At 37.3% G+C, this 23138-nt stretch overlaps 5 protein-coding genes and 2 long non-coding RNA genes across 15 annotated transcripts; 3 read left to right on the top strand and 4 right to left on the bottom strand.

Moving 5' to 3' along the window:
• Positions 1-1411: 1411 nt before the first annotated feature.
• LOC105690933 (tubulin alpha-4 chain-like) lies at positions 1412-4869 on the bottom strand. The gene is made up of 6 exons (XM_012409090.3): positions 4177-4869; positions 3312-3556; positions 2601-2828; positions 2263-2521; positions 2035-2187; positions 1412-1939 (listed from the first exon to the last, which is right to left on the bottom strand). Exons 1-6 carry the CDS (start codon positions 4375-4377, stop codon positions 1682-1684), a joined length of 1344 nt encoding a protein of 447 aa, XP_012264513.2. The 5' UTR covers positions 4378-4869; the 3' UTR covers positions 1412-1681.
• A 143-nt stretch (positions 4870-5012) lies between these two features.
• On the bottom strand, positions 5013-9373 carry LOC105690920 (decapping and exoribonuclease protein-like). Its single transcript, XM_012409078.3, has 6 exons — positions 9005-9373; positions 6438-6583; positions 6145-6368; positions 5696-6063; positions 5357-5612; positions 5013-5282 (listed from the first exon to the last, which is right to left on the bottom strand). The coding sequence occupies exons 1-5, from the start codon at positions 9158-9160 to the stop codon at positions 5397-5399; spliced, it is 1110 nt and encodes a 369-aa protein (XP_012264501.2). The 5' UTR covers positions 9161-9373; the 3' UTR covers positions 5013-5282; positions 5357-5396.
• On the top strand, positions 6818-8151 carry LOC125502279. The gene is made up of 2 exons (XR_007280176.1): positions 6818-6877; positions 7768-8151. It is a non-coding gene; the product is annotated as an uncharacterized LOC125502279 (long non-coding RNA).
• Positions 8179-8824, bottom strand: LOC125502281. The gene is made up of 2 exons (XR_007280178.1): positions 8409-8824; positions 8179-8318 (listed from the first exon to the last, which is right to left on the bottom strand). It is a non-coding gene; the product is annotated as an uncharacterized LOC125502281 (long non-coding RNA).
• A 255-nt stretch (positions 9374-9628) lies between the features above and the next one.
• LOC105690941 (cytochrome c oxidase assembly protein COX15 homolog) lies at positions 9629-12967 on the top strand. Of its 7 annotated transcripts, none has more exons than XM_048660410.1 (6): positions 9629-9648; positions 10688-10847; positions 10926-11058; positions 11326-11458; positions 11568-12198; positions 12286-12967. In XM_048660410.1, exons 1-6 carry the CDS (start codon positions 9644-9646, stop codon positions 12538-12540), a joined length of 1317 nt encoding a protein of 438 aa, XP_048516367.1. In that variant the 5' UTR covers positions 9629-9643; the 3' UTR covers positions 12541-12967. The 7 variants fall into 7 exon arrangements, with proteins under 7 accessions (XP_048516367.1, XP_048516366.1, XP_048516365.1 ...); XM_048660409.1 differs by lacking the exon at positions 9629-9648 and adding an exon at positions 9932-9957; XM_048660408.1 differs by lacking the exon at positions 9629-9648 and adding an exon at positions 9980-10182.
• Positions 12758-18194, bottom strand: LOC105690942 (ubiquitin domain-containing protein 1). Its single transcript, XM_012409121.3, has 4 exons — positions 17945-18194; positions 16377-16736; positions 16153-16271; positions 12758-15982 (listed from the first exon to the last, which is right to left on the bottom strand). Exons 1-4 carry the CDS (start codon positions 18024-18026, stop codon positions 15821-15823), a joined length of 723 nt encoding a protein of 240 aa, XP_012264544.1. The 5' UTR covers positions 18027-18194; the 3' UTR covers positions 12758-15820.
• On the top strand, positions 18178-23028 carry LOC105690940 (MMS19 nucleotide excision repair protein homolog). Of its 3 annotated transcripts, none has more exons than XM_012409117.3 (10): positions 18178-18316; positions 18659-18866; positions 19229-19467; positions 19583-19915; positions 20020-20617; positions 20698-20979; positions 21060-21781; positions 21857-22114; positions 22198-22362; positions 22487-23028. In XM_012409117.3, exons 2-10 carry the CDS (start codon positions 18770-18772, stop codon positions 22679-22681), a joined length of 2889 nt encoding a protein of 962 aa, XP_012264540.2. In that variant the 5' UTR covers positions 18178-18316; positions 18659-18769; the 3' UTR covers positions 22682-23028. The 3 variants fall into 3 exon arrangements, with proteins under 3 accessions (XP_012264540.2, XP_048516353.1, XP_048516354.1); XM_048660396.1 differs by having other exon boundaries at positions 18188-18316; positions 18663-18866; XM_048660397.1 differs by lacking the exons at positions 18178-18316; positions 22198-22362 and having other exon boundaries at positions 18731-18866.
• Positions 23029-23138: the final 110 nt, after the last annotated feature.

Raw genomic sequence — 23138 nt, 5'->3', positions numbered from 1 at the left:
TTTGCCATTTCAAAGTCTAATTTTACTGGACCATACGTCATATGCCAACGATCGGCATACCCGAGGAACGTGGCAATTATAAATATGACGATGAGCAGATTGCTGTTATACGCGTATCGACGACTTGATTCGTTAATTCTAATCTTTGGAACATAAGAAAACGTGTAAGCTACTGAGCATTTCTTTGTATACGTCCGATTATATTGTATAATATAAAAGGAACAATGAAAACTTTTATCTTCACGAAAGTGTCACGTGAATCTCGACAATATATTCTGTAAAGACGTGGCAAAGACCGCTTCAGTTTTTCGTGGCGTTCTTCCCCCACGTCATGAAGATTTTTCGTGACGTTCAGCAGCTGCAGGATAATTAATTGTCATTGAACCTATTGAACCAGCATATCTCCCCAGACGTGAAACAACGTTGGAAGTTCAACCGCCGATTCCACTGGACGATTACTCATGTTTTATCATTGTATGTATACAACATGCAAATCACATGTGATCAGATTCATCGAAGTATATCCGCTTTCCGTCTTGAAGAACATTCAGTCATTACGACAATGGTCAATAAGTTGAAAAAAAAAAAACATTTCGGATAACGTCAAAAAACAATTTCAAAATTTATAATTGAAAATAATGAATCTTCTCGTCAACTCTGCATAATGCAAAGTGTTGATTTTTTATTTTTTGTTGAGAGTATGCGCATTCATACAGATGCGTTAGAATTTTGAACTGCAAGGTTTAACATGTGATACACACACGTGTGCCTGATAAATAAAATTGCGTGTCTCTTGAATAATTAATTCTTACTAAATAGGCCAAGGCATTTTGAGGATCCGGATCGTCATTACGAGGATAAGTGATTGGATGACCTATTAGTCTTCACAAATTGAACGATAAGAACCATTTATGACCGAAGCAACTCCCGGCTCAGGCTGTGCAGGCTGTACGGTGATCATGATGCTCTAATTAAATTGACGCGTGATTAAAAAAAAACGCTACATACGTCGTATACGTCGTATAAAGAACACATTATTAGTAGAAAAATATTAATACATTCGTCGTCGAGAAGCAACTTCTCGATAAGCCACTCGACGAGCTAACCGACCTGGTTGGTCATGATCGAAAACTATCTCCCTATTTTTCATGCTAATTACATTTTATTCGCATCATTTTTTCTCCCAATTTGTTTGCAGCGATTACATTTTGAATACCGCCTGCCGAGGCTATAATTAGCGCCGAAAACTGATAGTAGCTTCCACTTTTACTGTATACCATCAATGCGAATCTTAAAAGCACAAAAATAATTCTATAATCACACTCTACAGACCCTTTTTTTTTTATTTTTCGTCGATGACGTAGACACAATCTCAAGGAAATGCATCGACGAAACGAACAAAGAGAAATAATCGCAGTGTTTCGAACTCCTTTATTCATTTATTTGATTTTGTTTTATTTGTTTTGTCTCAATTGGCTTCAGTTACTATTTGCTCAAGTTTTATAAGCATAGAAAGCCTGCACGCGTAATCCTTTGAAATCAAGACCGACAAAACAATAATTATTAGAATGGCTGCAGCGATAAGGACGAGGTGTGAAATCTTTAACGATAAAAATGTATCACTACATTGATGCGTGTGAATCATTTTTTGTCTTGACAACATCTAAAGCAACGATAGTCATCAGGTAGTTACTTCTTCATAGTCTTGTATTAAGGTCTTTATGTCATCCCGAGCATCCTCAAATTCACTTTCTTCCATTCCTTCGGAGATATAATGATGAAGAAAGGCCTTTTGTTGGTACATAAGGTCGTATTTGTGACCAATACGTGACCACGCGTGTTTCACAGCCGTATTGTTACTCAACATCACAACCGAACGTGGCGTATTTGCCAAATCTCCACCGGGAACTGTCACAAGAGGTTGATAATTTATTCCCAACTGAAATTTAAAAATAGTTTGAAAATTTCTAGAGGGAATGGTTCAAAGTTGATGTAACAGAGAAATTATAATTATTTTTTTATCGAGAATTTTACCTTGAACCCCGTCGGACACCAATCGACGAAGTTTATTTGTTTCGATTCTTTCAACGACTGAGTCGCCTGATTTACATCTGTCGGACTGACGTCTCCCCTGTACAGTAAACAGCAACTCAAATAAGCTCCTTTTCTTGGATCACACTTTAAGATCTGCAAATTAAAGCAAACGATATTTAAGTAAAATTATTGCGTTTTTGTTTACAGCCAGTTGCTCGCTTTATGCACCTGGTTCGTGGTCTCGAAACATTCATTGGTAACACGGGCGACGTCTATTTGGTTGGAAAGCGCTCTTTTGCGGCTTGCGAATGGTGAATATGCGACCAGAGGGAAATGAATACGGGGATAAGGTACCAGGTTCGTTTGAAGTTCTTCTAAGCTGACGTTAATCGCTCCCTCAAATCGAAGGGAAGCTGTGATACTTGAAATAACTTGGGCTAAAAGTCGATTTACGTCCTTGTAATTCGGTAGTTCCACTTCGAGATGCCTACGAAACAATAAAGAATAACATTCGATGAAGTTTCAAAGGCAAATTGAGTCCCGGAGCTTACTGTGGTGAAATTTACTTAGTATAAATATCGTAAATTGCTTCGTTGTCCGCGATGAAGCAGCAATCCTCGAAATCTAGAGTACCGTGAGTGGTTAGAACAGAATTATAGGGTTCGACAACTACCGTTGAAATATGAGGGGCTGGATAAATTGCAAAATCCAGTCTAAATTTATTCGGATAATCGGCAGTTATTCGTTCCAACAAAAGAGTAGAGAAACCACTTCCGGTACCGCCGCCAAAAGATCTGTAACGTATGACATGAGTTATAGTAAAAAATATACATGTTGGAGTCAATGATTGACAGGATGATATTTATTTCCTATCTCAAACGGACGCTGGTAGGGGTGAAAACCTGCTATACGACGACTAGATTACGTAGATGTATTTATTGAGCACGTAGGTATGTACGAAAAAAATACCTAATTTTGTTAATTAAATATTTACATATTTTTATCTAATGTACGTGTACCAGATAACAAAAATTTTAACTTCGCAACATCTAGGGGGTGACACATAAACCCAATTGAGGAAAAAAATATATTCTACAACCTCCCATCGTAATATTGCCAATGACGCAGCCGAAACGATGATCGCGATGAACTTGACACCCAACAATCAAGCAAGTTATCTTTAAATTAGAAATTTTAAAGAATTCGAGATTAGCTATATATTATCCGGTGTTGGAGTTTAAATATAAATTTGTACATATTATCAATGTATGCAAGACCTAAAAACGATGAACCCTGATAATTTTGGACATCCTTCAGCCACTTTTCTAATGCGATCAAGGACGAGATCGATGGATTCGGAACCGACTGAATAGTAGCCTCTGGCGTAACAATTCGCAGCATCTTCTTTGCCAGATATCAGAGTAGCAGGATCAAAGAGATTTTTATAGGGGCCAGTTCTGATCTGGTTGATTACCGTTGGCTCGAGATCTACTATAAGCGTTCGAGGTACCAATTTTTCAGCCTTAACAAAGAAATTTTAACTCCAGGAATGATTAACGTTGACGGCAAAAATCGGATAAGGGATGTAATAAATCCGCACATTCAATTTAATATACAGGGTGATTTCAAATTCAGCGCCGTCCTTGTAAGTGGTGACAGGGTGAACCAAAAGGAGTAATTTGTGATGAGCAATTCTAAGTCGGAGCCGTCGCGTTCAGGCGCTACAGGGCATCAAAGGCCGCAGGTAAAGATCCTGGTCAAGACCTGGTCGTTGGCGAATCAACGCGAGTCCCCTATTTGAAAGCTTCAATATGCTCACACTTCAGAAGACGAAGGCTTCAGGCTGAGGTCCATTTGTTTTGTATATTATTTAATAATTTTCTAGTCTTCAATTCATGTAGAAAATCGATGCCCTGCAGCGCCTGAACGTGACGCCTTCGACCACGCGGTTGCTCTTCTCACAATCAAATTACTTCTTTCCGTTCACGCTGTCAACCCTTACCAGGACGGCACTGAATTCAGAATCACCCTGTGTCTAAGATAATTGTACAGGGCTAAGCGTAATTATATAACTTTAGTAAAAAAAATTCACTACCATGTTATTGCTCGCTATAATGAGTGTAATGATTATCTAATCGTTACTTGGGAAGGAGCGAAGAACTTCTGAAAAGTCTTATCGACGACTTTGAACCCCTCGCACAGATATCCATCCGGCTTTATACCATGTTCTAAGCAGAATAGTTCCCAGCACGCATTTCCCATCTGCACCCCAGCCTGACCCACAAATATCGTTATAACCTCCCCCGACTTACTTGCTCCCTGACCCTTATTTGCTTTAGCCATGGAAACACTATTTTGATTTTGCTAAGCTTGTATTTAAAATTTAACAAAAATATTCGACAGGGGTTGAAAATTATCTTGAATGCTGTATTGCACAAAAAAAAAATGTAGAACGATTTAGAATATAGCCGAAACCTTTGCCGAAACCATGAGAAAATTTTAAAACGTCATTCTTATGACGATTCAATTTTGTTCCTCCTCGATTCCATAACCATTCGAGGAATTCACGGGAATTCATACTTTTTCCGGACAATTTGTAATGAATTGTTGGGAGTTCTTTTTTTTCTGATTACTCTCGGTTTTTCGGAGATGCGATAGCAACGAATTTGTTGGCGATGGTCGCGATGGTCTAATTCGTTTTGTTTGACAAAAATTAAAAAGTATTTCATGTCAAGATGTTGCAAGGAAAACAATTTGTATACATATGATGTATAAACATGATCATCCGCCGAGTTCAGGCATAAAATCGAGTGAACATGATCATTCGACCTTGACGTTGGGGCCCTTTCGGGACCCAATAGGGTCATACCTTTGGAAAAAAAACGTGAGGGCCCGCCTCTCCTGAAATTGGGTTCGTCTGTTATTGCTGTGAAAATGAATGCTAGGGCCCACCTCGAAGAAATTAAATGTAACGTTCATACCGCAGTATTGAATTTTATTCGTAAAAACGACGATCATACATCAGTTCCGAATCAACGAAAGTTATAAAAGTATTCAAAGCGGGAAATAAAACAGTAGGGTCAGAAACAAAAAGGGTACTATAAGTTGGCATCGGCAAATCGGTCGAATGTAGGTTAGCAGAACGATGCTGCATAGACGTTCGCATCGTCCAGATCCAAATAAAAGTTTGTATTTAAAGGAGCAGCTTGCTTTGGCTTCGAGACTAATGTCAACTCTCGTCCAAATTTCTGCAAGATGGGAAACTCTTTGTAACATTTGTTGGGACAAACGAGCTTCCAATCGCGGTGAATTTCATTCTTACGTAAAAAAATAAAACCACTATTCTTGTGACTCGCAAACTTTTAGCTGATGCGATTATATGGTTCTGCATTATTGATGAACCATTGTGGGAGTGCCGAGTATTCGCATTTACCAGGGAACACTTTCACCTGTACGTCTCTACCTGGTGCCCACTCAAATTTGTAGACGCTTTTGTCATAGTCCTCTTTAACCACTGACTTGACAAAGTTTAGAAAATCGGCAGCAAAGTTCATACATTCTGACCCAGTCCAGAATTCCTGTAAGAAAAAGAAACTCAAATTTTTTAGAATACGACTCAAGAGACGTTTATATACTCTTTTCATCTAGTAGAATGTGCAACCTTGGACATTCTGGCCATCTCTGCAACTTCGAAACTGGTGATATGCTTCACAATTCCATTGTCATCTCTGAATCCACAGATGACATTCTCAATACCAACAAGAAAACTTTGGCACCACCATTTTATGAGCTTGTATCTTCTGAAATTTCGATGCCGCCTTGTGTCCTCTATAATTCGGCATGTTTTTAGCTCTACCAGTTTCTTTTTATCCCAATCTATTGGCTCTGCCAGTATCTCATCTGATTCAACCCCATCAATCTCTGCCGCATACAATAATTTGTGTTCAGCAAGTCTAGATTTAAAGAGAATGTCAAACTCTGGTGCTGCATTTACAGCTTGCGAAGTATCTGGGATCTGCCCGGGTGATTCTGAAAGACTGTGATCAGTACTCTGAATTTAAGGAAGTGTTTGCAGCTTAAAAGATTACGCTATCTCAGCAGATTTTCCACCTGAAAGTAAATACTGTTCAAATTTATATCCCCATGCCATGAACTGTAGCAAAGACTCTGGATAATTGTTTTTTGCATGCTGCGCTTCCTCCGTGAGAAATCGATTTAGATAAATTGTCCCTCGCCATTTAGAAGCACTGAATATCCACCCCTCTTGTCTTTCAAACGGTGTACAGCATATGGTAGTTAAGAGGCCACGAAAGCAAACAAAATGTGGCTGAAGCCTAGAACAGACAAAATTCAAACTCACGCACACTGTGGAAAACAAGTATTATGATTTGAAAGTTACAAACCATCTATCAGATTCTTGGTCGGCTCTGATTTTGGGCGTGTTTAGCAAAATCCATCGCAATAAACTCTCCAATCCCTGTTCATCAGCTGTGGTTAATTGTTTACACAAATGGTAGCCTTGTTTGAGATCGAGCTCAGTAGTAATATCGTTGAGTGTAGATAGGAATAGAGGTGCGGAAGACGTGGTGGGGGTATGCTTATGTACTTTTCCTTATATACAAGAGCTTTGCCTCCCCACTAGTAGATGGCGCTGACAAAAATTGCCCGATTTTACGCACACACAGAGCGGTCTCGCGTACATGAGATTACCACATGCAAAGGCTCACGGACGGCCCGAGCTTTCCCTCCCCACTACTTGGTGCGCTGCAGTCGGTCACTTACACGCATACGGGTCCCTGTAAATGATATGCACGCACACAATCGATTCTCGCTGGCGCGCGGCGTTCCGCGATTTCAACTCATTGCCAGAATCAGAGCAATCGAGCAACTCACAAGGGGAGGTTGAGAACTCGTCGTCATCGATTTCGGCCTAATTCACAGTATATGTTGGGCTCGACTAGAACTTAAAGTGAGCCAAGTAAAAAGACGAGATGGCCAAGCGTTTTGCAGATATTATTGTTTAAACATTTTATGTGTAGTACACAAGCTTTTTAAGATTACGTGTGGAACAAATAATGGTCAGCGCAGCGGCAAGCGTTCGGATTCATAGCATGAGGCTCGTGGGTTCGATTCCGTGTGCGTGCGGTTTTTCTTTAGGTTTTTTTTTTTTTTCAATTTGGATCTCATTTACGTCGAAAATAAAATGAAATGATGTCAAATATGTAGTATCCACTCTGTTCCAGGCACAGAATCAATTTTACTGTCTGCCATTTTCGAAAGATTTGATTCTCGCTGGCGCACGGTGTTCCGATTTTGATCTTACGCGTCGATCGAGAAACTGGCAATTGTGTAGCTTGCGGGGTTGCGAAAAGCGCATACAGAAAGTAATCGAATTAGCACTAGGTGAATTTTTTTTATTTCCCAATTGTTACTGTCAAAATAAGAACTAAGTAATACAATATTATCTGCATCCTTAATTACATCATTCGAATGAAAAAGTAATTTTCAATTTTTTAGTTCTGTCATTCGAATAAGAAATTTATTTTGAAACTCCTCAATCTTAATTTTTGAGTTAAAAACCCGTTTCTGATTTTTAATATTATGATTCGAATTCAAAATTACACATATCATTTTTCACTGAAAATTTAATTTCCAGTTTTAATTCGAAGTTTTGGAACTAATTAATTTGCAATTCTGGTCTCATAACTCGCCATTTTCCAAATCACCCGTGAGGTACTGCGACAGATTCGTTTCCCTTTATTTTACATGGCGGGTTCCTCACGGGTGATTTGGAAAACTGCGAGTTATGAGACCAGAATTGCAAATTAATTAGTTCCAAAACTTCGAATTAAAACTGGAAATTAAATTTTCAGTGAAAAATGATATGTGTAATTTTGAATTCGAATCATAATATTAAAAATCAGAAACGGGTTTTTAACTCAAAAATTAAGATTGAGGAGTTTCAAAATAAATTTCTTATTCGAATGACAGAACTAAAAAATTGAAAATTACTTTTTCATTCGAATGATGTAATTAAGGATGCAGATAATATTGTATTACTTAGTTCTTATTTTGACAGTAACAATTGGGAAATAAAAAAAATTCACCTAGTGCTAATTCGATTACTTTCTGTATGCGCTTTTCGCAACCCCGCAAGCTACACAATTGCCAGTTTCTCGATCGACGCGTAAGATCAAAATCGGAACACCGTGCGCCAGCGAGAATCAAATCTTTCGAAAATGGCAGACAGTAAAATTGATTCTGTGCCTGGAACAGAGTGGATACTACATATTTGACATCATTTCATTTTATTTTCGACGTAAATGAGATCCAAATTGAAAAAAAAAAAAAACCTAAAGAAAAACCGCACGCACACGGAATCGAACCCACGAGCCTCATGCTATGAATCCGAACGCTTGCCGCTGCGCTGACCATTATTTGTTCCACACGTAATCTTAAAAAGCTTGTGTACTACACATAAAATGTTTAAACAATAATATCTGCAAAACGCTTGGCCATCTCGTCTTTTTACTTGGCTCACTTTAAGTTCTAGTCGAGCCCAACATATACTGTGAATTAGGCCGAAATCGATGACGACGAGTTCTCAACCTCCCCTTGTGAGTTGCTCGATTGCTCTGATTCTGGCAATGAGTTGAAATCGCGGAACGCCGCGCGCCAGCGAGAATCGATTGTGTGCGTGCATATCATTTACAGGGACCCGTATGCGTGTAAGTGACCGACTGCAGCGCACCAAGTAGTGGGGAGGGAAAGCTCGGGCCGTCCGTGAGCCTTTGCATGTGGTAATCTCATGTACGCGAGACCGCTCTGTGTGTGCGTAAAATCGGGCAATTTTTGTCAGCGCCATCTACTAGTGGGGAGGCAAAGCTCTTGTATATAAGGAAAAGTACATAAGCATACCCCCACCACGTCTTCCGCACCTCTATTCCTATCTACACTCAACGGTAATATCTGACGAACGGACGAGGTACCTTAGTTGCGCTGCATTTGGCATAAATTTTTTGTTCTCATCTAGGCTAAAGTATCCAATAACCTTTGGTCTACCGAAATGAGGAAAATTAGCATTACTGCGCAACGATCTATCAACACTAAATCGATTAACATCCATTATTTTGATAGAAGTAGGTTATAGAGATCAGCTGGATAGACACCAATCATCGGGCGTTGAGAGCTTCTGTAGTCAGTCAGTGACGTCATGGAATTCATGACGTATTCACTACGCTTCTGCGTCTCGGGACGTGAGCAGTTGCAGTAGTCCAAAGACGGCGGCGCCGTTTTGGCAGTAGAAAACGGAACATCGTTGGCAGTCAACTGCATGACGTCATAGTTAGCAGTACTGCGAGTATACATATGTATTTCGGAATACACCCATAATAATAGCGTTTTCGATTGGGATCTGGGCTGTTCTGCACGCGAAATTTATGTTCGACTGGTAAATTTCGAGCGCTCTTTGCCAGTTTTGAATGTTCGATTGGTACATACGTACTACGTACGACCATCGAGTGGCGACAGAGCGCTCTTCGAGCACGACTGGTTGCTCTGCCAAATTTGAGCACAGGGTTAAGAGCAATTAAAAGCAGCATGGAGGCGGATGAAGTAAAAATAAATTTACTGCTGCAAAAATTATCCTCCGATAGTTCTGACGACGATTTCGATGAAATTTTTAACTTGCTGGTTAATTTACTAGAAGATGTTCCAAAAGTTGAAAACTACATGGATAATGTCGTAAAAAGTTATACACCAGAACAAGTATTGAAACAATTTCTCTCAATGAATTAATCAGCAATAATATCTCGAAACCTCATTATTATATTCGTGTGTGAAATTATAATAATTATATGTTAGTTCAAAAGTCACTTTCGGATGACGCGTACTACTTCTAAGGCCCTAATAAATGCATTTGAAGTGAGTGACTTTTATTCCAAATTAGACCATGGAGGGAAACGAGTGGTTCTCGGGCAGAGCATGACGTCATTGCAATACTATCGAGCACCCGAAAAATGTGCCAATCGAAAACGCTAATACGTCCATGCTCGAATGGGTAGACCATTTCTGGTCAGAGCGTGTCAGTGGATCTGTTCCTCTCTTTCTATATCAAGAGCGTAGCAGGATATTCCCGGATCCCGTGTTGTAAATAGAAATAATTTAGCCACATGAATGTTATCCTTGGAGACTAAAGTATTGCAAAAATTATTACAAAAATTTGCAGATATAACATCTAACCACCATGATTTTGCTTACGTACGCCCGGTTAGGTTGATTGTGAATCCTTTCCCGGCACTTACCCGCGAAGCAATTCACAATCAACCTAACCGGGCGTACTCTACAGTTTTGCTGCTCTACTTGATTTGAATAGCTATCTATGTGCGCAGAATTTGTATCACGATCAAATGACAGGTCTCTGAAGAATTTGTGATTCCGTACTGAAGACCAATTTATTTTCTCTTAATATTATTACAATACAGTGAAATTTATCAGCAATGAAGGTTCCGGTTTATTGAATTCTTCACGTTTCAATATTTTCAGAAACGTTAGTGAGATAACCTTCCCTAACCCAACTGGACGTACTATCGTTCCTGGGTTCTATTTTTCATGAATTTCTGTAAATATCTCCGATATTTTTATTCAAATTCAGAATGTTGAGTATAGTTCGCCAATCTGCCAAAATTTTTTACCGGAGTAATCTGACAGAAACATGTTACGTTGGACGAACGCTTATGGTCTCTTCTTCGACAAGAGCAATCAACACAAGTGGATATAAAATTCTACGCAAGCTGCCGTCTCAAGTTACCAAAGTACGTGGAGAGCTCTGTTGAATGATTAAATATCAATTAACTCTCATGCTGTCAACTGAGAACTGGAAATTTTTACAGATACAAAGCGTTCTAAGACAATCTGGGACTATTGCATTGAGCTATGCATCTAAAGCAACCCCAAAATCGAAGAAGGTTGTCGGTAGTTGGCTGTTGACTTGTAGCGGAATGGTTTTTGTAGCTGTAGCTTTAGGTACTGTTCTTTATGTAATCGTTTATTATTGCGTGCGTTATGTAATTCAAATTATTACTGATGAAACTTATGGGAAGTAATCAGATTATTAGTGAAATTCATTGTTGACGAATCACATCCACATACTAATTTTAGTTTTTGTGTACCTGAATCACTAAGTTTCTTCATGAATGATCTATCCGTTATTTATTGTATCATTCAAGAATAATAAAGCACATTGCATTAAGCACTAATTCGACCCTTTCTTTGGATTCCCTATTTATTTAGGGGGCATAACTAGACTGACTGAATCCGGGCTATCTATGGTCACATGGAAATTACTTGGAGAAAAAATGCCTTCAACAGAAGCTGATTGGATTGAGGAGTTTGAGAAGTACAAACAATTCCCAGAATTCAAGATGTGAGAACTCCAAACATTGTTTCTTTGATTTCAATAGAGACAACAGTCAATGCATTCCTGATTCTTTTCGACCAATATTAATTTTAACAAATTCATTCTGTTTATACAGATCAAACACAGAAATTTCACTGCAGGAGTTCAAGCGAATTTGGTGGATGGAATACTTGCACAGAACATGGGGAAGGCTGATAGGCGCAGCATTCATACTTCCAGCAACATTTTTCTGGGCGAGAGGATGGCTGGATTCGCAAGCAAAGATACGAATTCTTATACTGGGATCGCTGATTGGAATGCAGGGTTTAATGGGATGGTATATGGTCAAGTCTGGACTAGAAGATAGATTCGACGGTCCATCCGATGTGCCAAGAGTTTCACAGTACCGACTCGCATCCCACCTTGGCTTAGCTCTGATCATCTATTCAGGATTTTTCTACAGTGCACTGGACTATTTGATGCCGGCAAAACGAGTAGCTGTAGACTACTTTAGCTCGGAAAAGGTGAAGACGCACGTAACGCAGGGCTTGCGGAGACTTAGAGTGATGGCTTATTCGTCAAAGGGGCTCGTTTTCCTCACTGCTCTGTCTGGAGCCTTTGTCGCTGGTATGGATGCTGGGCTTGTCTATAACACCTTTCCCAAAATGGCAGACAAATGGATACCGGATGATATCCTTGCTATCTCACCAGTACTCAGAAACTTTACCGAAAATGCAACTACTGTTCAATTCGATCATCGAATATTAGTATGTAACATCACTTAAATCATAACTTTTTCTACAACCTTGTTGCATTTCAATATCAATACGTATCACATCAACTTATCTTCCCAGGGAATAACAACACTATCGATGATAACGGCGACTTGGCTATTTTCTCGAAAGTATGTTTTACCAGGCAGAGGTTCCAAGGCAGCCATGGCACTCCTCTGCTTTGGATATCTGCAGGTCATATTAGGTATCACAACGCTTCTGCACCACGTCCCTATACCGCTAGCTGCGTCCCATCAGAGTGGAAGTTTAGCAGTGTTATCATCAGCATTGTGGCTTTGCCACGAATTGAAATATGTGAAACACTTACCCAAGTAATTTTTAGCCATAAAATAGATTTAACAAATGATTACTTAATGGAAACTTGAGTATGAAGTATCGTGATGTCAAAGTGATCCATGTAATATATAAAATACAATAATTCACCCATGTTCGTGATAGCATAGATATTAGTCTTTTGGTTTCATGAATATGAAGTAAAAGGATAGAGCACGATTCGGGACTATTGAAACTGGCATGATGGTGCAGCTAAAACTTACAACATTATGCTGGTTTATTTGTCAACGCATTGTGCGACGATATTACAGTTATTTGTAAAAATGAATTTAAATTATATTCCGTATATTATACATGTATGATGAAAGTATCGAAGTTTACGTGTCTTTTGTTCTTAATTAATGCGCGCATTGAATTTCACATCCTCGTGTTAAACAATAAAATATACATATTGCATCACATTGTATAACCATTAGTTTGATATTCTTTAATTTATTTTATTTGTCATTCAATTGTTTAGATTTAATTTCCACCAAACTATATTGATTGGATTTTTAACAAATGGCGTTGATCTCTGTTGAAAAATTGGAAATCCTTAAGTTTTAATAGCTATCTAATTAATTAGACTTTATCACTGCATCGTATCGATATCGTTTGACTTGCTCGACAAACGGTATTTTAAATGTTTGCGTTTAGATTCTCTTCAATAATTCATTATCCAAAACATCCAATTTTGTTAGCAGTCATACTAAGTTCGTCAACTTCAATCAGTCGCTAAATTACTTTATAATAGTGTTTTTTTTTTTTTTTGCTTTTTTTTATAGTTATACATTGGTCCAATGTGGCAAAGTCATTTGCGTGATGAAATCACCACACGCTGTAGAAATTGCACTTTCAAATTGTAACACTTCATATTTACATACTCAACGTGAATGATTTTCTTGCCGCGTTGTGACAAACACAAAATATTCGAGAGTATTTTTGTGACATGGCTGCATAACGATTGCAAAATTCCCTTTGACTAAATAATCTAACAAATTTAATCTACAACGTCGAAATAGCCTGATAAAAATTTTTGTTTGTGAAGTGGGTTTCAAATAAATAGCGATTTAACCTTGCGATCTGCGAAAAGTTTCGTCACATCCTTGCATCGTGGATGAAAATAGTAGTAATTCGAATAATTGGCAATTCACAGATTAAATTTGATTTTGGACATAACGAGCCCGATTTTAAAATCACATTAAAATAAAACATTTGTTTCGTTATTATTGCTGCATCAGTCTGATAAAATCTGTCTATCGCGTTTCAAAGTCAACTATCGCAAGGTGATTATTTGATAGATATGAAATATATTACAGTACATAAATGCGAGACTACCTATATTTTGTTTGAAGGGAATTGATTTTTCTATTACATGACTATGCAGACTTTCAAAGAGCACTTAGTCTATCACGAAACTATGATAAACGTCGATTTTTCAGAATTTCTGTTCTTCTATTGTCTGCAGAATAATTCGAGGCACTAAAAGAGTTCAAGTTTTATAAACAAATTGTTGCTCGCCAGGCAGCTATAATGTATGATTTTCTAATATAAAAGACACCGAAAGAGTAACTGATACATGATTTCTTTCACGAAGACCCTGTATAGTAAAATGTTCAATACGATAAATAATATCCACACTGTGCGAGTTTTGTACAATATCGAGCATAGTTCTCTTTAGTTTCCCCTTTCTTATTCATTTTTCTAATCTACATCAAAGATTTCAATGATACTTGATGACACTAATTCACAAAGCACGACAAGCTATGGCGCTCCCCAAATTACAGAATTGTACACTTGTTACCTCGGTTAATACCAATTTAGTTTAACTGGCAGGTAATTACTTCAAAAAAATGCATAAAATATTAAATATGTACACGCATACATTATAATTGTAGTTATTGAGACCCCACGCAAACTGAGTAGTATGCTAACATGTTCTTATGATCAACTTATACCTGTAGTACAATCGAGCCGATAATTTCTAAGTCAGAAGTTGCTCTTATATATTTTAAACGCCCTGTTCGTCAAGGATGATATAATTTTAATATTAGTTGAATTAGTCGTTAGAAAAAAGTTGCAAAAAAAAACCGTTAATACTCTACGTTAGTGTGTCTGAAGAGTAAGGTACATAGCACATAACATACAATCAAGTTGTAGAGATCTGCCTACAAACAAAATTGAAGCACTGAATTTAAATCAACATTGACTAGCTTGATTCTCTCGAAAATATATAGACTTGAGTTCTCGCTTCTGTCAAGACACGCTTCGTATCGTCCAAATCATAGAGCAAGAACTTAATTTACTTATTCAACTGCTGAAAAAAATGAGATTCGCATTTTGCTGGTTGTCTTGCGAATGCCTCAAACTTTTGTATAGTTAACGTAATCAAATACCGAGACATGTGTGATGTGAAAATTTCAAATTTAAGGTAGTTTACTGTTTCAAAGTATATTAAAGTGTGTATGAAACACCATCGACTAGTTTAATAGCTACCTTGATACTGATTTAGCAACATCAAAAATTGTCCATATTCATCATGCGATTGTTGAAAAAAAAAACTTCACTCCGTGCTTTGATGTTTGTTTTAAAATTCGTAGGTCATAATATTTCTTTGTCAAATGTAGCAAGGAATCAGACCGTTCTGTTCCAGATTGAAAAGTATCTCTTCTTTGAAAATTTATCTTAATTCTTGGGCATATCTGTTTGTATGATTATTTCATAACGGCAACTCAAAGTGTGCTATTTGTTTACCAAAAAAAAAAAAAAAAATCCAAGTATCCAAGCATACCAAATGCAAACCGCTTGATTATGTACTACAATTTTGTCGAATAAACCGCTTCGAATACACCCTTGTATCGCAACGTTCTTTTAAGAACATAATCACTCAAACAATTCAACATCACTACCAAAAAGTACAAGTACTTGCCATAATTCTTGTTACCTTTTCTTATTAAATAAGTTCAGTGTTAGATGAAGTAATATAACATTCCAGGCATATTTATCGCTTTTGCTGTTATTGAATAAATAGAACATCTGCAGGAGATGTCTTGTTTTGATTCAGATTATGAAAACGGTAAAAAATCTTTTGTAAAAAAACTGGAATGTGGCCAACTACTACTCTGTATGTAATTTAGAAAAAAAAAATCATATAAAAGAAGAAAGAAGTATACAAATCTCTAAATCGACACATTGCACTCCGTAATCTGTGTAGGAATGTCCTCCAAAGATCTTGATCGCTTCCAAGGGCTAGCGCCACTTGATTCCGTGCTGTATCACAAGTTCAACTAGTTTTTGTAGGACTTGTATCCATTTTTTCCGGATTAACAATTACTTGAATTACGTAGCTTTGCTGTATCTTTGCTTCTTCTATGTGCATTTTATCGCCCAGTAATTTTCCTCCAAAGAACCACCGTTGCCTGGATGGCTCTAGACCTTCTTGACTCTAAGCAAAAGAGGAAGAATGATGATAACTTTGGTAGAAGTATAACAAAAGTACAAAGACAAATTTAATTTTTCAAATTAAAAGTTAATTTTTTCAATGTACCATAGAGATATAAGTGTATAAGAAAAATTGACGAAACATTTTCCTTTTGATATAAATCGTATACTAACCAGCAATTTTTTCTTGGCAGCTCCAATGGTATCCTTGCTATAAACAGGTAATTTAACATCTCCTAGGGTAGTAGATAGCCTAAGTTTTAAGGTCATCTCTGTGCCTCCATCCACTGGTTCTGCAACAAACAAATTATGGTACATGTTTTGAAGAAAAACCTTGGCTAAATGGAATTATGTTTAGCAGAACTGTAAGATACAAGCTAAGTGTATCTTACCCTTACCAGAACAATCTGCAGGTGAATCTCTACCGCTATCTTCCTTGACGATATTTATTGGATATGATAAGCAGTAAATCGGAACTTGGTATCGAGTGCCAAGTTCGTCGTAACATTCGGTTAAATAACCATTTGGCACAGAGACATTAGCTCCGTCTAGTATTGCCTGTGCCAATTGGTAGTCTTGTGCTTCTGCTGCGGTTGCGCCCGCTCTTAATGCATCCCATATTTCTTTGCGTCCATCAAAAGCTGGAGCAGTATCCCAGAATTCATCCCTTTTGCTTCTCAGTTGACCCTCTGTCAAGGGAACATCCGATTTCCATCTGATCACTTCGTGACAAAGTGGATGATTTTTTCTAGAATTACCTGGAAAAAAAAGTTTATTACTTGGTAGCTTGTAAAATTATTCGACAGCATTTGATTGGTGAATCGATCATAACATTTAAGATATGGTTACAGAACCGACGTGACACATGGTGGACGTTTTTACATCGACTATTTTTGGCTCGGACTTTGACACAAGGGATAATTGCAATTGCACCAAAATGGAATAAAGGTGATTGTAAAAGGTAGAAATGAAGAGTTTTGAAGAAAGTATAAACTGTGTGCCGTGAGTTTATAACAATATCATTACGTAATTAAGAATCGAAAAATATTGCCATCATAATAGCTAAATTTGACAAATGTTATCGTGTATTGTGTTTCCAAGATTAGCTCTGCAATGGTCAGTCCCGCAGTCTTGAAGAATTTGGATATTGTTTCAATCAGATTAGATTCATTGCTGACTGTTCAGCAACAAAGTGTTATTTTTTAAAAATCAGAACCACTCTTGACAAAGTTTCCATGTCGATTCAATAAACGAAGAATGGTTCTTATCCCTCAAACTTTTAATCCTTGCAAAGTACAATCGAAAGCTATTAGCTGATGAGAGTACAGAGTAATCAAATTTCAGACACCTCTTGCAAATGTGAATAACATAAGGAACCAAAACAGATCCAAAGTCTCTTGAGTTTAACCTATGCCAGAAGTAATTTGGGACTAAACGGATCTGGTTCAATTTTTTAACAATCCACAAGCGCGGACTGTCACTTGCACTTGCTTCAGTATTTGTAGAAAATTCACAAAATGTGTTGGAAACTGGTAGCTCGTTTTGGGAGATCATGTAACTTGTGGAGAATACATTACAACAGAATTGCTATATCTTGTCAGAGACGGTATGTAATATTCAAGTCATCGCTCAAAATTGTTGCTGGATGTTAGAATGAAAACTATAGTGGAAAGTGGAGGTGTAAATGAGAATGAAAGTACATTATATGCAACTGTACATTCATGCACATCATATATGGCAAATTAGTATTCTTTGCTATTTCAAGATATAAATAATGTTATAGGTTTTGATGAAATGGTCGGCACGTCAATTTTGAAATACTAATAGAAAAGAAAAAAAAAAAACGCATAAGCTGGTTGTATGCTCAACTGCATTTTAATAAATTGCAGGTTTATTGCAGTGACCCATATGAGATAGGCGAATTCCAAGGTTAGTTATTAAAAATTAATATTATTGAATATCTCACCGGAATTGGTCCTGGTAGAATTACCCGATGTATCGTCGACAGAGGCGTTCCTGGCCCTTGTTATGCCTATGCAGCCTCCCATCCTAGGCGGCGAAAATAACCAAACATTTCACTGGAATTTACCAACACCTTACATGCCATTTTCGTCCATCTTTACCTATTTTATCACTCTACCACAATGCGCGCTGCCATCACGAGCATATACTAGAGAGCATATGTATACAAATCCTAACGACGCGATGTATACGTACGCGACGATTGCACAATGCAATAAGATGAATTCAGAAGCTAGGCATTGTAAAATAGTTTGAAGAGAAAACGAAGGCAGGGCATTGGAATCGTTATCGAATTAAGTTGCCGATTTAGTTGACCGTGAGAATAATATTCTCTATTTTACGAATGGAGAGTTTGACGCGGTATTATATGGTAGAGATGAATATAAATATCTGAAAATTTGCATTGGTTTTTTTAACTTTGCGGGCCTTGGAGCATATCTTGTCTGAAAAGATAATCTTTTGTACGATTATAATTATCTCTTGTCTCACAATTTGAATTATTGATGCAATAATTCACCAATTTTACAAAACGTATTCACAATTTTTGTTTATGCGCGATAAATTCTACACTTATAGATTCGAACCGTTTTCGAACACATCAACGTTGCGTTAAATTTTATCTTTGGTTTGAATTAAATCTTGACCTCCATTTCGGTAGCAAGCTCGAAGTTGTTCCAGTTTATGGAGGCTTTTGTGTTGGCAACTTTACTTGAGTCCGCACAGTGGTCCGCACACGGTTAGGAAATTGGTGATCGAATTCAGAGAAACCATGGAGGTTTCAACGGGCTCCTCGCTTGTCGAGAAATTAACGACAGCTTTTAAGAATGATAACGACTTGATTAAGGAATGTCAAGATATAGCCTCAGGTATGAATTATCATAATTATTTGACTAATGACGCGCCTGTTGACCTTGACATATCGAGCAAAACACATCTTGTAGTGGGACTGAGGTTATCTTCTGTCTTTTTCGCACGATAAGCTAGATTACCAACATCCGAAAAAAAAAGTTCAAATGATACAAATTTCGCACGAAATTTAAATCACTTTCGTAATAATGAATGTAACAACAATGTACCGTACAAACTTTAGCTAATCACTCAAACCGTTAGAGTAATTCAGACGAATTATAGAACATAACTACCGCTGTATTCCCCATCTATAAAAGTTGATTTCCGTCATAATTCATATAGTAAGCATGCCTTGAATTGTTTATATTACGCTTTGCAGACATTGAAAAAGGCGAAATAAAACTTTTGGCCTTTGTTGAAGAACTAGGGCCATTCCTCACTGATAAAAATGTTACGTCAAGAGCTCAGGGTACATTAGCTCTTTCAACGACTCTAATGCAGTTACCAAAAAACTTTCTGAATGAAACCGAACTCAACTTTGTGACCACATTTTTATGTGACAGGATGAAGGACAACTTTGAAGTCATTCCTGCCGTTTTACAGGGTGTTTTGGCCATAGTGCGTAATATTGCTGACAAAATCTCTTTGCTGTGCAGAATCTCACAAGTTCCTTTCTTTTATGTGAAATTTATTGAACATATGCAACATTAAAATGATGCTGATAATATTCCAGGTTCAAATGAGTCATTTACCACAGGATTCGCCTTCCAGATTATTTAGTGTCATGTTCCAACACATTCACTGTCAGTCACAATTGCAGCCTAATAGAAGAATTATATATTTGATATTTCAAACACTGTTAGAGACTAGGGCAGACGATCTCCGATCCATGGGTCCTGACTTCATATATGGGGTGATATCGGCTATGGATGGAGAACGGGACCCAAGAAATTTGATGCTACTGTTTAAAATACTCCCCAAATTTATAAAAGGATTTCCACTTGGGCACCTAACGGAAGAAATGTTTGAAGTCATCGCATGTTACTTTCCTATTGATTTCAATGCTGTAAGTAACTGAAAAAGTAGGGTGATATTATAGTTCTATTTGTTACCACTAGTAGTCTATTACTTTTCTGGTTTGGGGTCTAAACATTGCAATTAATTTTGCAGTCTGCATCAGAAGGAGGCCACGCAGTCACTCGTGAAGATTTGGCATATTCCTTAGCTCCTTGTCTCTATGCCATTCCGGAGTTTGCAGAATTTTGTTTACCTCTTATAATCGAGCGATTAGACTCAAGTTTAAAATTAGCTAAATTGGATTCATTGTATTTACTGCGCAACGGTGCATTCACGTTTGGACCAACAAGATTGCAGCCGCATCTTGACGAATTGTGGCCAGTTCTGAGGAAAGAAGTATATCCTGGAGGAGACATTGAGATGAGAAACGCAGGGCTTGAGACTATTACAGAACTAGTCAAAGTATTGTCCAAAGATAATGTTATACAAGGAAGATTTGTTGAGAAAGTTATCACAGATACTAAATCGTCATTATGCGATGTACAGTTGAGTCTATTTTGTCCAGCTGAAAAATTGTTGGAAGCAGTTGCGAGAGCTGATAAGAACGCCTGCTCGCAAGTTTTAAAAACCTTTGTACCATTGTGTCTTGGACAATACTCGACAAAAACTTCTTATGTCGACAGAGTCATTTTGACGGAAAGTTTGAATAACTTATTGGCAATATGTGAAGAGCACGAATTCACAATCAAAAGTCAGTCACTCAGCTTCTTGTGAAACGAGCAAAGCAAAAGTTCTGCCCTATTTAACAATGTATGTTGGTCAATTTTACAGATGTGCCTGAACTTGCTTGGGCTGATGTACCAATGTTATATCTAAATGCTCTAAACACCGATAATAAAGAACTAAAACTCAAGACGATATCTGGATTGACGATACTAAAATCATCACTAAACGATGCCGCACGCCAAGTTCTATACACAAAGATCTGCGAAAATGTGAATGCTGAAGAAAATGAACTGAAAAACGTTTGTCATCTATGTCTCGTAAGTTTCGCTAAAATTTATCCAAAGGAAATTTTCGGGGCTGTAATGGAACACCTGGCAATTGATGATGGTATGTCTACAGGGTTTTTCAATGTGAAATCTCCTAATACTTTGCAAGATTTTGTTGAATAACGATAAGGTTTTTTTCAGCAAATATAGACACTACAACATTGACCCGTAGACTGGAAGCTTTGTGCGCAATAGCCAAATTGCCGGAGTTGGGACCTGAAGTCTTACAAAATGTAGTATCAATCGCCACCTCAGATAAACTAGAAAAGAGTATCGCTGCTTTGTCTTGCTTGCGAAAAGTTGTTGCTTTCAAGAGTAATTCTTTTAATGTACAAAATTTTTTGTACAAAGATTGTAATATCATCGACGTTCTAGTGTCAACTGATACAAACGGTTCTTTTAAAAAATTAAGTCTCATTGCATCGATTTGCCGATCAATAGTTAGAAAATTGGAGGTCAAGGATCAACAGATAATTGTAAACAAATACGCTCGACTTCTTTCTGAAAGTCTATCGGAAAATAATGTGGTTTTATTGGACGGACTCCTGTCCGGTCTACAGAGAAATGTTAATATCGAGAATACTGTAAACTTATTAAAAAATTTATCACATCTTGCAATCAGTGGTAGTAATTTAAGCTCTAAACAGATATCAAGCAAATTGATATCAGTATTGATTAATAAGCAAAATGAGGATGAAAATTTACGATTGATTTTAAATATGTTGAGGGAACGTATAAAAAGCATTTTAGCGTCTGATGATTCTAATATTTCGCCCAAAGAATCAGTTATTGTGTTGAACACGTGGCTCACTAAAGCTTTGGTTGTTAGAGGGAGTCAAAATTCACAAGATTATTTGGATTTTGTAAGTAAACTGATTCAGATATGAAAATGATCCAAAAATTACACTACTTAATCTATGTCATTTTACGTTTTACAGCACATCAATTTACTAAAAGACATGGAAGTAGGTCACATCGTCGCTGATGGTTTCAAAACTCTTTCTGACAGATTCGAGGATACTTTGTCAGAAGATAATTACTGTAATGTTAAATTATTCTATAAACAAAGGATATTTCAGAACACGATCCAAAAGAACCATGATTTTCATGGTCCAGCTCGCCAAAACTATTTAGTTGCCTTGATGCATTTAGTAGATGAAGTCCCAATGGAGCTGATACTCATGCATTTAGAGCAGGTAATATAAATTACTTTTTATATCTAATAATTTCTAAACATGCCAATCTAATCTAATCATTTTATATTTCTATTTCTCTTCAGCTCGTACCAATGTTGATAGAATCTATTGCACTAGGAACCTCACAGTTGATATTGTCAGCATTGGTGACATTGAAGGCATTGCTTGCAACAAAACACACTATTTTCTCTGAACAATTGCAACATTTTATTCCTAAATTCTTGAATTTGACTAAATACAAAGAAATGGTAATACTAACTTGAATAATGACTTTAGCCAAATACAGATGCTTCCATTTTAAAAAACGTTTGACATGAAACTTATATGTCACGTGTGATTCAATTGGGAATTGAATATTCTTTTGGTTTTCAGAAAATTAGGACTGCAGCATTGGAATGTTTATTGTGTTATGCATTTTATCCAACCGTGTTAATCCTGCCTTTCAAAATGGACGTTCTGGAGCAATTAGCTGATGCCATAGATGATAAAAAACGGTTGGTCAGGTCCATAGCTGTGAAGACAAGGACTCGATGGTACCTTGTTGGATCACCCGGAGAGCCAAAGTAGCCCTAAGTCGTGCCTTGTATAATATTACACTCAACAGGAAGGATTCAATTCACGACCACCTTGTCTTTGTTTTGTACAACTGCACAATACACGAACCCAGTTTCTTTTGCAGAAAAAATTGTACGACCCCACACATGGATACTTCAGTAATTGTAAAGCTGCAAGCCAGTGTCTGATGGTGGTGTCTGATTTGTTATTTGATTGGAAGTCACGGATAATTTTAGATTTTACGAGCTGAATTATATTTTTTACAATGACCATCTAGTGAATTTCTAATTCTTTCGATGTTCTTCCTAAGTTTGTCTACTATTGAAACGATTATTAAAAATATTTTACACTTTTCAAAAGTTTGTCTAAATTACGAATCCCTAAAGCATACTTCGAATCTATGTCGTAGCTAGTTATGTAAACAACAACAATATTCGGCTTGGGAAATAACCGAATAAAGCAGAGCAAA

Source organism: Athalia rosae, chromosome 1, assembly GCF_917208135.1.
Source record: "Athalia rosae chromosome 1, iyAthRosa1.1, whole genome shotgun sequence".
Taxonomy (NCBI): domain Eukaryota; kingdom Metazoa; phylum Arthropoda; class Insecta; order Hymenoptera; family Athaliidae; genus Athalia; species Athalia rosae.
Note: the sequence above shows the minus strand (reverse complement) of the source record. Positions and strands in the feature narration are given on the sequence as shown.